At 43.9% G+C, this 16078-nt stretch overlaps 1 protein-coding gene across 1 annotated transcript; it reads left to right on the top strand.

The window, feature by feature from the left end:
- Nucleotides 1-3186: 3186 nt before the first annotated feature.
- LOC141123259 (uncharacterized) lies at nt 3187-15692 on the top strand. The gene is made up of 7 exons (XM_073612041.1): nt 3187-3313; nt 5172-5352; nt 10551-10829; nt 11315-11347; nt 12968-13116; nt 13229-13329; nt 15495-15692. Exons 1-7 carry the CDS (start codon nt 3281-3283, stop codon nt 15604-15606), a joined length of 888 nt encoding a protein of 295 aa, XP_073468142.1. The 5' UTR covers nt 3187-3280; the 3' UTR covers nt 15607-15692.
- The last annotated feature ends 386 nt before the right edge of the window (nt 15693-16078 follow it).

Here is a 16078-nt window from a genome sequence, read left to right as displayed (position 1 = left end):
TCTGCCTGAAAAGAGGGCAAAAAGACACAAATGTAGGTGAAGAAGGGAAGGTAACAATCCATCAAGTGGAGTAGCGCGCGCCCAGATGGCAACAGTATGTATCCAAAAAGTGTCCGCTATGACCGGAGAAACCCCCCCCCCCGACTCCTGACTTGGTGATGAGACAGAACCCCCTACAGAACCTGCAAAGCTACCCAGAACCCAACTAAACGTCCCCTGAACGATTGGACAGAGCGTGAAGCCCGAAACGACCCAGACATGAGAATGAACTGCTTGTGAATGAGGATGCGTGGGGGAAGGGGAGCAATGGCTGTCCCGAGGAGCCCCTGCAAAATGATAGCCGAGAAGATCGAAAATTCAAACGGACACCAGTAAAGTGCTCACTGGTAGACGTAGGCAGAGTGATTTTCACTCTGGAGTCCTTGGGCTGGATAGTAAACAGAGAGAAGTCTTCTCTGGCTCCATCCCAAATAAAAGTATTTCTGGGATATCTGGTGGATACAGAGGCTCAGAAAGTGTTTCTTCCAGAGGAAAAACGATTAAAGGTGGTTACAGCAGTATCCTCTTTAAAAGAACCCAGGGGGTACTTTCGCAGGCATATCATGAGAGTTCTAGGTCTACCTCGTAACCTTGTGTATTCCAGCGGTTCCCTGGGCTCAGCTCCACCTCCTGGGACAAAAGGAGAGAGTCACTAGATGGGAAGGTGTCTATCCCAACAAGAGTAAGGACCTCCCTAGATTGGTGGCTGGATCAGGACAAGCTCTGGTCGGGTCTACCCTGGGACCAGTGGAATCCCACAAGAATCACTACCGACGCAAGCGCCTGGGGTTGGGGCACTAACCTGGGGGATGTCCAGGCACAGGGGGCCTTTGGAGACAGGATTCAGGGCTTAGAGCTCCAGGTCTTGTCAGACAATGTGACAACGGTCTCTTACGTAAATCTTCAGGGGGGCACCAGATCCAGGAAGCTACTGAGTCTAGTCCTAAATATCTTAAACTGGGCCGAAGAGAATCTTCAGTCCATATCAGTGTTTCACATAAGAGGAACTGCCAATGTGGTGGCAGACTTCTCAAGCCGGCAACCCATCCTCCAAGGGGAATGGGAGTTAAATCAGGATGTCTTTCTCCAGATAAGTCAGAAGTTCGGGATTTCGGATATAGACCTTTTTGCCCACAGAGGGAACAAAAAAGTGGATCGTTTTTTCTCTCTCAACAGAGAAGGGGGATATCAGGGAGTGGACGCTCTGTCTCAGGACTGGGACTTCCATCTAGCATACGCTTTTCTCCCACTAGCCTTAATACCACAGGTCTTACAAAAACTGGCCCGCTCAGATTGCGGACTGATCCTTATAGCCCCATGGTGGCCAAAAAGGACCTGGTTTGCCACTCTCAAAAAGTCGTAATTTTCTCCTCCGCTCCGTCTTCCAACCAGACAGGATCTTCTCATACAGGGGCCAGTCCTCCACCCCGACCCGAGATTCCTCAATCTGACGGCATGGTTCTTGAGGAGGAGATCCTTAGGGGCAAGGGTTGCTCTGATAGGGTAATTGAGACTCTCTTGGGCAGCAGGAAGCTGGTCACCAGGAGGATCTATTCCAAGGTTTGGAATTGCTTCTCACGGTGGTGCCGGGATAAGGAGGTGTCTCATCCTTCGGTACCAGTGGTACTGGAATTTTTACAAGCAGGGGTGGATCCGGGGATTTCCCCGAACACCTTGAGGGTACAGATAGCAGCGTTATCTGTATTTTTGGATCAGAGGCTCGCACTAGAACCTCTGATTAAGAGATTTCTTCTGGCAAGGGAGAGGTTAACCCCTGTCAGGGTGAATGTATTCCCTCCATGGAATTTATCTCTGGTTTTGGAGGCGCTGACAAAAGTGCCCTTTGAACCAGTGCAAGAGATTTCAGTTAAGTTTTTGACTCTTAAGTTAGCATTTCTGTTGGCCATAACCAAGGCTAGAAGGGTGAGTGACCTACAGCCCCTGTCAGTTAAGGAGCCTTTCCGGTTGATTCTGGAGGATAGCGTGGTTCTTAGACAGGACCCACTATATCTTCCCAAGGTCGCATCTAAGTTTAATAGATCTCTGGAGATCATTTTACCTTCTTTCTGTGATTATCCAAAGAATAAGAAGGAGAGAAAATTTAATTTATTAGATGTCAGGAAATGTCTATTGACATATCTAGATAGAGTAAAGGACTACAGAAGGTCAAATCATCTTTTAGTTTTATTTAGCGGCCCTAGAAAGGGAGAGCAGGCATCTAAATCTACTGTGGCTAGGTGGATTAGGCAGAAAATAAAATTGGACTATGAACAGACGGGTTCCCCAGTACCAGGGAACCTTAAGGCCCACTCAACACTCAACAACATCCTTGGCGGCCTCTTGGGCAGAGGGAGCTGGGGCCTCGATAGAACAGGTCTGTCGCACAGCCTCTTGGGCGAAGCAGGATACCTTTTTGAAACACTATAGAGTGGAACTGCTGTCGCCCCAGGATCTGACATTTGGAAGAAAGGTGCTACAAGCGGTGGTCCTGCCCTGAGGTAGGCCTTGAACTCCTTGTCCATCCTCTCAGGTTATGCCGTCCTGGAAGATGACTAGAGAAAATTGACAGTTACTTACCGATAACTGTTTATCTAGGATATCTTCCAGGACGGCAGGCCTACTTCCCACCCATGTTTTAATATAAGTACTACGGGAAGAGTTTCTCTCTGTCATCCGGATAACCTATTACTTTGGGAGAACTGAGGTGCAGGGGGAAGGGAGGGGCCTTTTAACCTTGTATGATGATTGTGTTTCCTGTCAGGTGGATCAGTCATCTCTCAGGTTATGCCGTCCTGGAACATATCCTAGAAAAACAGTTATCGGTAAGTAACTGTCAATTTTTTCTTACATTCAGGGTATGCCCTCTTTTCAGGCATACTGACCAGTCAGGCCAAGGCACACCTCAGGCCTTGGTGCTTAGGAGTATCACTTTCTCACTGGAAGACTCTGACTACAAATGTTATTTCTTCTCTGAGAACAAGCAGATATGTTCACTTAGTGATAAAGACTGTGAAAAGAATGGCTCTAGACTGGCCCATGTGAAGGAGAAGATCATGCAGGTCAGTGTTGGGGTCACTGGGTTGGGTGTGGAGAGCATCTGGTGGCACTTATATGACATCCAGAAAGGTGATAGTAATAATAATGTGTTGTGTATTTTGTTATCCAGAGACTGGTGACCATCACCAATTCCAGGAAAGGAATTCTGGGTCGGATTAACCCAATTTAACATCCATGGTGGATTATGGACAGGAAAATGGCCAGATGGCAGCATGGAGTAAGTTTTTTAGGGGACTTTTTTTTCATAAACAGAAAACACCCCCAACTCTTCAGTAGAAGTATCTCTGTATGATGTCAGGCTTCCTCCTCCTTCCTCTTCCACCACAAAGATTTGTACACAATCTGTTTGGATAACAGAATATTTTTTTTGTTTTTACTGAACCCCAGTATAATTAAGTGGGGACATGCTAGATCTCCTAAGTCACCCCTTTTTTGACAGCTCTTTGACCCAATTCACACCTGCACCAAGCATCGTTTTTTAGCGTGTTTTTTTGCCATGTTTGTCACAATGCAGCTCAAGGAAACCCTTTCACTTGAATCGACTTCCCAAGGCACAGCAAAGTATCCCAAGTACCTCTTTTTGCAAGTGACCCAAGTACATTTTGCATTTCACATTTTGCCTTGTTTTTTCACGCATTTTGTTGCGAGGGAAACATGCAACAAAATGCAGGACTGCGCCCTGTGTTTGGGATGTCATTAAGAAATAATATCACCACAAGCATGTTGTTTGTTTTTGCCGCATTTTGAGTGTTTCCAGAAACACAGGCAGAAATTCACTACTCTGCCAGCGAGTTTAGAATGCCCAGGGGTGAATGCAGCCTTATTGTCACTTTCTTGGAGCAAAGCACATCTCTCCTAAGGCAATTCTGTGTCTCGGTGGAGCTGTTATGAACATTCGTCACCAATCTAAAACACTCCTTTGGCCTCATTCACCTGTAATAGGACTGGATATGTTATATCTGTACAGTGTCCTCTATAGTTCTTCATCACCAGACACTCAGGTGTGACAGTCTGTGGGCGCACCAACCCAACTACATACACTATATTGTCAAAAGTATTGGGACACCTGCTTTTCCATGCACATGAACTTTAATGACATCCCCGTCTTAGTCTGTAGGGTTCAATATTGAGTTGGCCCACCCTTTGCAGCTATAACAGCTTCAACTCTTCTGGTAAAGGCCGTGCACAAGGTTTAGGAGTGTGTCTATAGGAATGTTTGACCATTCTTCCAGAAGAGCATTTGTGAAGTCAGGCACTGATGTTGGACGAGAAGGCCTGGATTACAGTCTCCACTCTAATTCATCCCAAAGTTGTTCTTTCGGGTTGAGGTGAGGACTCTGTGCAGACCAGTCAAGTTCCTCTTCCCCAAACTCGCTCATCCATGTCTTTATGGACCTTGCTTTGTGCACTGGCGAGCAGTCATGTTGGAACAGGAAGGGGCCATCCCCAAACTGTTCCCACAAAGTTGGGGGAATGAAATTTTCACAAATGTCTTGGCATGCTGATGCCTTAAGAGTTCCCTTCACTGGAACTAAGGGGCCAACCCAACCCCTGAAAAACAACCCCATGCCAAAATCCCTTCTCCACTAAATGGTTTGGACCAGTGTACAAAGCAAGGTCCATATGTTTTTCCTGTTTGTTTTTTTTCTCCTTCTCCCTTCTCCTTTCTCTCTCTTTCCATTGGGGCTTCTGCCCATGCCCGTTGTAAAGGTGAAGAATAGTAATTCCAGTTGCCAAACACAACTATGGAAACCCCTTTTATAAATCGGTGAAATACAGATGTGAGAGGAATGACAGAGGTACCAAACTTGGGATAAAAAGACCCATCTGACCCGATGTAAAATGTAGACACATTCCTTAGTAGAATAAGGAGTAGGAGGACCTTATAGAGATAGAAGACACAAAGGGGCATTATTTGGATGTTCTACACAAACAGTAAACTAGGACCTCTCCGTACACATTGGACATCCCTGTACGATCAGATAGAGGGATTCAGCGATCATGTTTGCACTCTCGTGTAAACCCCCGTCTCTTCTTAATTTCCTTTAGTAAATCAGCTTCATCATCTTTATTAGGTGTCACACTCTTGTTCCTCCTGTCCCCGTACATGGCTGACCACAGTCTGCAGACACAGAGGAGGTCTCAGGTTTCATTACCTCTTCCCCTCCAGCTGGAGAGACCACAGAACATCATATGAGAGCAGAGACACCATGGAGGAGGATGCCAAGTCTGCACGGAGGAGCGCTCAGAGAGCAGGTAACCTGGGGAGGGATGAGGAGAACAAAGTGAGGACATTTATTAAAGCCATTGAGGCTCCTATCACCAATCTTCATGTGCAAATATGTCATGTCAGCAGTTATCGTTGGGTCTTTTTTGCAATCAAACAGGTGTAGTTTTCTGTGGTAGTGCCACCAAATAGCCGATGATATTTTAATGTTTGTCACCAACCCTATGGTCCATCTCCCTAACCTTACAACCCCTTTGTCCCACTTTGGTAGTTTCTCTGACAGTGGCAGTCTGTCCATTAGGGGCACCTGTGCACCGCCCCCCCATACATGCATCCAGCCCCTTTAGGGACACTGGATGCATGAATTCCAACAGGGGTGTGTTTTTTTTATGGACCTGATTAGAGGCAGCCACCGGGATGCCTGCAGAGAGCAGGGGAAGTGGAAGCCGCTGCCGTAAAGGGAAGCCGCCGCCGCCATGATGACCGCAGAGAGCAGGGGAAGCCGCAGGTGAAGCCCGGGAGAAGCGCTGCCCACCATATATGGGGTGAGTGATCCGACCGACCGGGGGGGATGGTGGTGGCAGTGTTAGCCGCCCCCCCCAAAAGAACTACCACCGGCCGCCACTACTCTCTGGTCTCCAAATCAACCACACCAAATGAAAGATTTTGAATGTTTCCTTATTACCATATTTAGTGGTCTCTTTGCCCTACTCATTGGAACTGAAATGTCTCCCCTGCCTAGGAATTAATCTTACCTCCTCATGTGATACTTTTTATGAGGCTAATTACCCACCACTTTTTCATAAACGTAGGCACTTGTTTATTTTCTGGTCCACCCTCTATCTGGGTTAGGCTGTATTGCAGCAATTAGGATGAAGTCACTATATCTGTTCTGGGTCCTACCTCTGAGTCCCCTACCACATTTCACATATACAACAAAACCAGATCATACAATTCATTTGATGCCATCACAATCCTGGACTTGTTAGCTACAATCTTTTTTACAGTGGACCCCAAGGCAGCCTAGAAGTTCATATATATTTCCAAGCTGTTCAGTAGTTCTCCCTCACCAAATACCATGTGACCACAGAAATCCCTCTTTGGGTCTCACTGGAGGCAGATGATTGCACCCTTCTCTGCATAGATAATTTGCTTTGGTTTCTTCAGAAGGACAGAACTTGTATACACAATCCTGTTACATTACATTCTCTGAAACTTTGGGATAATCTTAAGTACTCTGGGCAGATCCAATCCCCTCATCTGCCTTTATAGAATTTTGTACAAAATCCTTTCTACTAGGTTTTGAGAATCCTTCCCTTTTTTAAACAGTGATTACAATGAAAGATCACTCGCTTACACACCCTTCTTACACCAGGTGGTGTTAAGTTATTCCAAACTCTTCAAAACACTTACACCCCCCTTAATTCTGAGATATTTAATTTATTGCAGATAAACCATTATGTCACTTATTCGGTCCCTAGCACGTCAGATAGAACTACCCTCGCATAAATGTAAACATGACCCCCATGCCCTGGGTATGGGCTCCTTAATGTATAATCAGCTTCTGATGGAAACATCCAGGCCCAACCATGTCCAAATGGCTGCCAGACCTTGCCATCCAACTGGACCCAGAGCAATGTCCTTGATCTGGGATACCACCAAGTCTTGCTCTCAGAGTGCTATGGCCCTGAAAACGAACTGCAAGCTATTACACCATTGGTATTTGACCCCAACTAAAATTGCAAAATTCACCTTGGAAAATACGGGAGCTTGCTTCTGAGGGTGTCCAGATCTGGGGACATATGGTGGACCTGTCCAGTTGTACAACGACTATAGACTAAGGCAGGGGTAGGCAACCTCGGCCCTCCAGCTATAGTGAAACTACAAGTCCCATGAGACATTGAAAGACTCTGACAATCACAGCCATGACTCCTAGAGGGATTTGTAGTTTCACCACAGCTGGAGGGCCGAGGTTGCCTACCCCTTGACTCTCAATGACAGCAGATAAAAATTATTTTTTCATTGATAAAGGTTGTATGAAGCCAACAGCGAGACTGATGGCTAAAATGTCCAAATTCCACCAGGTTTGGGACCCTTTGGTCACACATATTATTACAGAAGACTTCAACCATAGTTGACCTATGATACCTACTCTACTACTACTGATCATTGCTGCCTTCTGTGCAGCGAGCTGCTCCCCTCAAACCTTGTCTAAACTGTAATTATGCCACATCTTGTATTACTTGTCATACTCTCTTTGTACTATGTTTCAATAAAAGTTATTGAATGAAAATTGGAGGAAATTTTGTTAAAGCTGTATCAAACCCAAAAGCAAACATTTATTATATTGCGATAAAAGCAGCCATCACATCTATGTATTGGTAAGCCGCAATATATAACATTTTTAGTTTTTGGTTTAATACCGCTTTAAACTGTCACTTCTTATAGAGCACTTTTAAACTTTTGAGGGGGAGTTATTCATAGAAAGAAGAACACTGGAGACATGAATGCATTTCTGTCTGGGAAGATTTAATGGACACATTATGCCCTGTACACACAATTGGATTTTCTGTCTGAAAAAGTGTGATCGGATTGTGTTGTCAGAAATTCTGATCGTTTGTGGGCTCCATCTGACTTTTTCCATTGGAATTTCCGACACACAAAGTTTGAGAGCAGGATATAAAACTTTCCGACAACAAAATCCAATCGTTTAAATTCCGATCGTGTGTACACAAATCCGACACACAAAGTGCCACGCATGCTCAGAATAAATTAAGACACGAAAGCTATTGGCTATTGCCCCGTTTATAGTTCAGACATACATGTTTTACGTCACCGCGTTCAGAACGATCGGATTTTCTGACAAATTTGTGCGACCGTGTGTATGCAAGACAAGTTTGAGCCAACATCCGTCGGAAGAAATCAGATGGATTTTGTTGTCGGAACGTCCGATCAATGTCCGATCGTGTGTACAGGGCATTATTGTTATTTGCAACCCACAGCTGAGACATTGTTTATGTTATGTCTTACATTGTATCTTTTAATACATTGTATGAGAGGTGTTTTGTTACATTTATGTTTTTATATAGAGTATTGCACTATAATGACTCGAATGTTCTACTGAGCTCTGCAGGAGTGATATGGTTTACATATTTCTGCCTATTGTATACTTCTAAAAACACATTTACAAATGAAATGTTATTGCAAACAGCTCTAATTTTTTAAGTGGCCTCTGTGTATTTGTAAGGTGATCCAAGCTCCAACCTTAAACTCCAAGCTCCAAACTTAAACTCAAAATTTCATAACCAAAAGCCAAAAAAAATAATAAAAGCAAAAAACCCACTCCCATGCCAAACCTCTTATCCAATCCACTCCCATCAAACTAACACCCCTCACTCATTCCAAACCTTTCACCCAACCCAAACACTTTCTCCCATTTCAAATGCCCTTACCAAACCCAAACACCCCCATCCAGCCCATTTCATTGTACTACTCAATACAAATACTTTGTTACCCCCTAACCCACTCAAAAAAATCCCCTTAAGTCAAATGCCTTATCCAACCAAGATCCCTCACTCACTCTAAACCCTTAACCAAATCCAAACACCCTCTCCAGACCAAGTATACTTAACCCTCCTAACATCTTCACCCATTCCAATGACCCTCATCCATCCCATGTATCATCCCCCAACCCAGACACCGTCATTAACCTATTAACCACTTCAGCCCCGGAAGATTTTACCCCCTTCCTGACCAGAGCACTTTTTGCAATACGGCACTGCGTGACAATTGCGCGGCTGTGCGACGCTGTACCCAAACAAAATTTGTGTCCTTTTTTCCCCACAAATAGAGCTTTCTTTTGGTGGTATTTGATCACCTCTGTGTTTTTTATTGTTTGCGCTATAAACAAAAGAAAAGCTACAATTTTGAAAACAAAAACAATATTTTTTACTTTTTGCTATAATTAATATCCACATTTTTTTTTTCTTAAAACAAATATCTTCATCAGTTTAAGCTGATATGTATTCTTCTACTCTTAAAGGGAACCCCGTATCCATATGGGGTGTCAGGCAGGGGTGCCATTCTGCCCCCGCAAAAAGACAAGAGCTGGTCGGGAACCGGTTAATCAATCAAAAACACCAAACCAAACCAAATCTCTCAGCCAGTTGAGTCCCCTCACTCATTCCTAACCCATCACCCAATCCAAAACCTTCACTTACACCAAACACCTTCCTCTACTACAAACACATCACCTCAATCCAACATGTGTTCATCCTACACAACATTCTCACAAAACCCAAATATCCTCACCCAACCTTAACATTGCCCCCTCACTCATCTAAAAGCAACGCCAAAACCAAATCCCCTACTCAACCAAACCACCCTTACACAGCCCACAATCCTCATCAAATCTCTCTTCCAAGATATACTGTACATCTTCAGCCAGCTTAATCACCCCAACTGGACCCAAATGTTTACACCGAGTCCAAACATTTTCACCCAACCTAAATATCTTTACTTAACTGAGACCTCCTTACCAAACCTAAATGTGATGACCCAACTGGGACAGGGGCATTTGAAGGGGACTGCAGGGTAGCCTTTGGCCTACTGGCTATTTACAATAAGGTTAGTTTCTGTTTGCACCTGAGCTAGTCTCATCTAGTTCTTGGGAGCAATTGTCTGCTATAATACCTGTCTCCTGGTTCCAGAGTGGAAGTAGCTGTATCTTGGTGGAGGCACCCAGGCAGGCTGTCTAGCGGTTCATCACACCAAATGTCCTCACCCAACTAAAAGTCGCTCCCAAACCAATTCTCCCACTCAATCAAAACAAGCTTATACAACCCGCAATCCTCCACAAAATCCCTCATCCAATATATACGTCTTCAGCCAACTTAATCACCCCAACTGAACCCACATATCTTTACCCAGTCCAGATATTTTCACCAGGCCTACATATCTCTTGACCTATCAGATATCCTTGCCTAACCCAAATGTCCTTACCCAATTAAATCACCCTAATCCAAATCAAATGCTATGACACAATCTATACACCCCTGAAGAATGGGCAGTTCTGGGTCCCTCAAACACTTTGGCTGAACCTATTGATCTTGAGGAAACAATTTTAGTGGAATGAACAATTTTGGACTCTGTCCTCTTTGTGTTTTGCTCATGTGCACCATTCTTCCTATAATCATCCTTCATCTGTATGTTCTCTGTGTATTTCCAGGATATGACAGTGAGGTTGTGGTCTCTGGATCCAGCTTTACAACACCCATTTATGAGCATATGAACCGGGAATCTTCTGTGTATGATGATGTAGCCCCAGAATCTTCTAGCAATATTCCTACAACATTTATCTCTCAGCATGTGGCCCTCACATCATCCAGAATAAAGCATGGGGCCCATGGAGCATCCAGCTGTGGTTGTGTGGTCCCTGCACTGCTCATGGTGGTGTTGGTGACGTGTGTCACTCTACAGTCAGTGCTGATATTTCTTCGAGTGTCAGGTAAAAGACTCCTCAGGGGCGGGGCTGATTGCACATACTGAGTACATTGACAGATACAATTGGTATGGAGGTTCTTAGTAGTATAAGATAAGTCTACCCAGGAAGACAGGTGACTTTTCGATACATATGGGTCTGTCTTGGAATTTGTCATTTTTTTACAGCGCGTACAAGAACTGTATACCAGATTTTCACTGAATGGGATGACATAATAAATACAGTATTTGCACAAATATCTACATTTTGGTCACATTTTGGATGGGGGTGTGGTATAAATAATCTGGGTCTGCTGGCAGTTTTATCTCCTGGAGTTCTTTTACATCAGACCAACATCAGGACTAATGACCAGCGTGACCAACACCCCCCACTGTGTATAATGCATTTTATATATGAAGATTGGCAAGAGGCTGCACTCCTGCATACACATTATTACTGAATATGTTTACTGCTTGTCCGGAGTTCCTCCTAATGATGAATGTTTATTACAGGAAGAGAAAGAGAAGTCAGGAGAGGGGATACTGGTAAGAGTTCCCATCCCCCTGAGACATATCAGACTATGCAATGTACTCTATCTGTCTCTCCATCATTACTGACTGTCTCTATTATTCCATATTACAGGACGGTCTCTCCTGTGTCCGGCTGTCTCTCTATCATTACTGACTGTCTCTATTATTCCATATTACAGGACGGTCTCTCCTGTGTCCGGCTGTCTCTTCATCATTACTGACTGTCTCTATTATTCCATATTACAGGACGGTCTCTCCTGTGTCCGGCTGTCTCTTCATCATTACTGACTGTCTCTATTATTCCATATTACAGGACGGTCTCTCCTGTGTCCGGCTGTCTCTCCATCATTAATGACTGTCTCTATTATTCCATATTACAGGACGGTCTTTCCTGTGTCCGGCTGTCTCTCCATCATTGCTGACTGTCTCTATTATTCCATATTGTATAGTGTGGTCCCTCGCGCTAAATTGAGTAAACAGGCTGTGTGAATATCCACGTGATTAACTGAAATAACGGATAATGAAAAATATAATAAAAATAATAATAATATTGAATATGTGTGAATGGTGATGATGTCTCTACGGACTGCAGCAAAATCGAAAGTGTTCACTTACACTCAGCAATACAATAATAATAAAGTGATTTTGCGCTTCAAATCTATCACCTCTATGTATAATACATACAATTTATAGATGAATAAAATGTGTTCTATGAGTGCAACATCATAACAGTGCTCGATATTAAAATAAACAGGTGATCATCAAAAGTGCTGTTGTGCATCAATATTAAAAATAAAGAGTTTATATTGTGCATCAATATTTAAAAAAGAGTTTATATTGTGCTTTTCCACTGGGATCATATGATGGAGAAGGGAGGTGACAATGCTTTTTTTTTTTTTTCGTCTGCTCTCGGGCGTGGCCGAGAGCAGATGAAACCGGAAGTCAGTAAGGAGGCGCCTCAGACGCCGCTCATAAACCTCTTTTCACTGTTTATGCTGTTTTTAATTATCTATAATGTAAGAGACCACCTATATTTTCAATAAATAGTCATTTTAATTAACATACTACACCATTGGAGGCATTTTTCTCTCCCTTTCCTGTTCATACCACCGGACTGGTGGAGCCCAGGTGGGCAACCCCTCTTTGTTCCCATATCTGATAGGTGCTTTAAATCAGAAGAACCGCTACACCACCAGAGAAGCCCTACCTGAATGGCACTACACTACAGAGAACAAAGAACCTGTTTTGATGCCCATATTTATTTTATCTAAGGTGAGAGTCCAGAGAGCCCGGTGTCACCGGATCACTACAATTTTAAAAAGCATTGTCACCTCCCTTCTCCATCATATGATCCCAGTGGAAAAGCACAATATAAACTCTTTATTTTTAATATTGATGCACAACAGCACTTTTGATGATCACCTATTTATTTTAATATCGAGCACTGTTATGATGTTGCACTTATAGAACACATTTTATTCATCTATAAATTGTATGTATTATACATAGAGGTGATAGATTTGAAGCGCGAAATCACTTTATTATTATTGTATTATTCCATATTACAGGACGATCTCTCCTGTGTCCGGCTGTCTCTCTATCATTACTGACTGTCTCTATTATTCCATATTACAGGACGGTCTCCTAGTTGTCCGGATCTCTGGATCACCATAAATGATAAATGTTATTTCTTCTCTGAGAACAAGCAGATATGTTCACTTAGTGATAAAGACTGTGAAAAGAATGGCTCTAGACTGGCCCTGGTGAAGGAGAAGACCATACAGGTCAGTGTTGGGGTCACTGGGTTGGGTGTGGGGTGGGGAGCATCTGGTGGCACTCATAAGACATCCTGGAAGGTGATAGTAATAATAATATGTTGTGTATTGTGTTATCCAGAGACTGGTGACCATCACAGGAAAGGAATTCTGGGTCGGATTAACCCAATATGACCTCTATGGTGGAGTGTGGACAGGAAAATGGCCAGATGGCAGCGTGGAGTAAGTTTTATGGGACTTTTTTTTTTCTTAAACAGAAAACACCCCCAACTCTTCAGTAGAAGTATCTCTGTATGATGTCAGGCTTCCTCCTCCCTCCTCTTCCTCCACAAAGATTTGTACACAATCTGTTTGGATAACAGAATATTTGTTGTCTTTACTGAACCCCAGTATAAATAAGTGGGGACATGCTAGATCTCCTAAGTCACCCCTACTTTGACAGCTCTTTGGCCCAATTCACATCTGTACCAAGCATCGTTTTTTAGCGTGTTTTTTGCCATGTTTGTCACACTGCAGTACAAGGAAACCCTTTCACTTGAATCAGCTTCCCTAGGGACAGCAAATGTGGCAAAGTAGCCCAAGTACCTCTTTATACAAGTGAGCCAAGTACATTTTGCATTCCACATTTTGCCTCGTTTTTCATACAACAAAATACAGGACGGCTCCCTGTGTTTGGGATGCCATTAAGAAATAACATCACCACAAGCATGTTGTTTGTTTTGCCACATTTTGAGTGTTTCCAAAAACAGAAATTCACTACTCTGCCAGCGAGTTTAGAATGCCCAGGGGTGAATGCAGCCTTATTGTCACTTTCTTGGAGCAAAGCACATCTCTCCTAAGGCAATTCTGTGTCTCGGTGGGGCTGTTATGAACATTCGTCACCAATCTAAAACACTCCTTTATCCTCATTCACCTGTAATAGGACTGGACATGTTATATCTGTACAGTGTCCTCTATAGTTCCTCATCACCAGACACTCAGCTGTGACAGTCTGTGTGCACCAACCCAACTACATACACTATATTGTCAAAAGTATTGGGATGCCTGCCTTTACACGCACATGAACTTTAATGACATCCCAGTCTTAGTCCGTAGGGTTCAATATTGAGTTGGCCCACCCTTTGCAGCTATAACAGCTTCAACTCTTCTGGGAAGGCCGTCCACAAGGTTTAGGAGTGTTTCTATGGGAACATTTAACCATTCTTCCAGAAGTGCATTTGTGAGGTCAGGCAATGATGTTGGATGAGAAGGCCCTACTGGCAGTCTCCGCTTTAATTCATCCCAAAGATGTTCTATTAGGTTGAGGTCAGGACTCTGTGCAGGCATGTCAAGTTCCTCAACCCCAAACTCGCTCATCCATGTCTTTATAGACCTTGCTTTGTGCACTGGTGTGCAGTCATGTTGGAACAGGAAGGGCTCATCCCCAAACTGTTCCCACAAAGTTGGGAGCATGAATTGGTCCAAAATGTCTTGGTATGCTGACGTCTTAAGAGTTCCCTTCACTGGAGCTAAGGGGCCAAGCCCAACCCCTGAAAAACAACCCCCACATCATAATCCCCCCTCCACCAAATAGTTTGGACCAGTGCACAAAGCAAGGTCCATATGTTTTTCCTGTTTGTTTTTTTTTTCTCCTTCTCCCTTCTCCTTTCTCTCTCTTTCCATTGGGGCTTCTGCCTGTTCTCTCACCCTTTTCTATTATAGGCCAGTGCCTTTAGACCTCGGTCATTTTCGCAGACCTACGGCCTATGCCATGGGGTTGTACCTTGAGCTTTTGCTCTATATACCTTACCTGTTTTGGGTTCATTCATTGATATTCTATGTAATTTTATATCTCTCATCTGATCCCCTTGCATGGGCAATCTGTTGCTATGCACCTGTGCATAATTTTTTCCTCAATAAAAATGATTGTACCAGAAAGCAAGGTCCATAAAGACATGGATGAGCGAGTTTGGGGTGGAGGAACTGGCCTGCACAGAGTCCTGACCTCAACCCGATAGAACACCTTTGGGATAAATTTGAGCAGATTCTGTGAGCAAGGCCTTCTCATCCAACATCAGTGCCTGACCTCACAAATGCGCTTCTGGAAGAATGGTCAAACATTCCCATAAACACACTCCTAAACCTTGTGGACAGCCTTCCCAGAAGAGTTAAAGCTATTATAGCTGCAAAGGGTGGGCCAACTTAATATTGAACCCTACGGACTAAGACTGGGATGTCATTAAAGTTTATGTGTGTAAAGGCAGGTGTACCAAAACTTTTGACAATATAGTGTAAGTAGAGGCCTCTAGACATATTTTGCTTCATGGTCTTCTCTCTCTCCACCACCCATTACTGCTCATCTAAAAGGCCTGTGGAAATTCCCTCATCTTATTTTATCTCCTCTCTAGAACCCTCCCTCACCCTGAAGGGACTGGAGGCTGTGCCAAGCTCGGATCTCATCTGAAAGTGTGGAACTGTTATGAAGAACTGAACTACATCTGTGAGAAGAATGCTGTGTGACCGCACTGATCTGAGAAATGCTGTGTGAATGTTCTGGTCTCTGTGCCATTATTCTGAATTGTAAATAAAATGCTAATGAATTCATATATGTGTTTTTCTCCTTTGTGTTTATTTCTGTATAGACTGATTCTTGTAAGATTAAAGGATAAGGACACTTTTCTCACACTATCCTCAGCCGTCTCCTCAGAGGTGGGAGTGTTTGCAATAGAGAACACTAGAATGGAGCTCCTTGGGGGAGGGTGGAGAGGAGGGGAGAGCAGATGTGAGGAGGGGAAGGGAGAAGAGGGGGGTTCAAGAGAGAATGTTAAAGAGGGGGAGCATGGGCGTAGCATAACGGGTCGCAGGGGTCACAATCGCAAACCCACCCCTAGCTCCAGGGGGCCCCTGCAGCCTCCCTGTCATATTATCATATCCTCCACAAAATCCAGCTCCGATCTGCCTTATGGCCCCACAGCCACGCTCCAGTACTGGG

The sequence above is a fragment of the Aquarana catesbeiana genome, linkage group LG01, assembly GCF_042186555.1.
Source record: "Aquarana catesbeiana isolate 2022-GZ linkage group LG01, ASM4218655v1, whole genome shotgun sequence".
Taxonomy (NCBI): Eukaryota; Metazoa; Chordata; class Amphibia; order Anura; family Ranidae; genus Aquarana; species Aquarana catesbeiana.
Note: the sequence above shows the minus strand (reverse complement) of the source record. Positions and strands in the feature narration are given on the sequence as shown.

Excerpts from the sequence above, each read along its gene's own strand:
- LOC141123259 (XM_073612041.1), top strand. The coding sequence starts at position 3,281 with ATGGACAGGAAAATGGCCAGATGGCAGCATGGA. Across the intron at positions 5,353-10,550 it reads GAGGAGCGCTCAGAGAGCAG|GATATGACAGTGAGGTTGTG; the intron begins GTAACCTGGGGA and ends GTGTATTTCCAG. Across the intron at positions 11,348-12,967 it reads AGTCAGGAGAGGGGATACTG|GACGGTCTCCTAGTTGTCCG; the intron begins GTAAGAGTTCCC and ends TCCATATTACAG.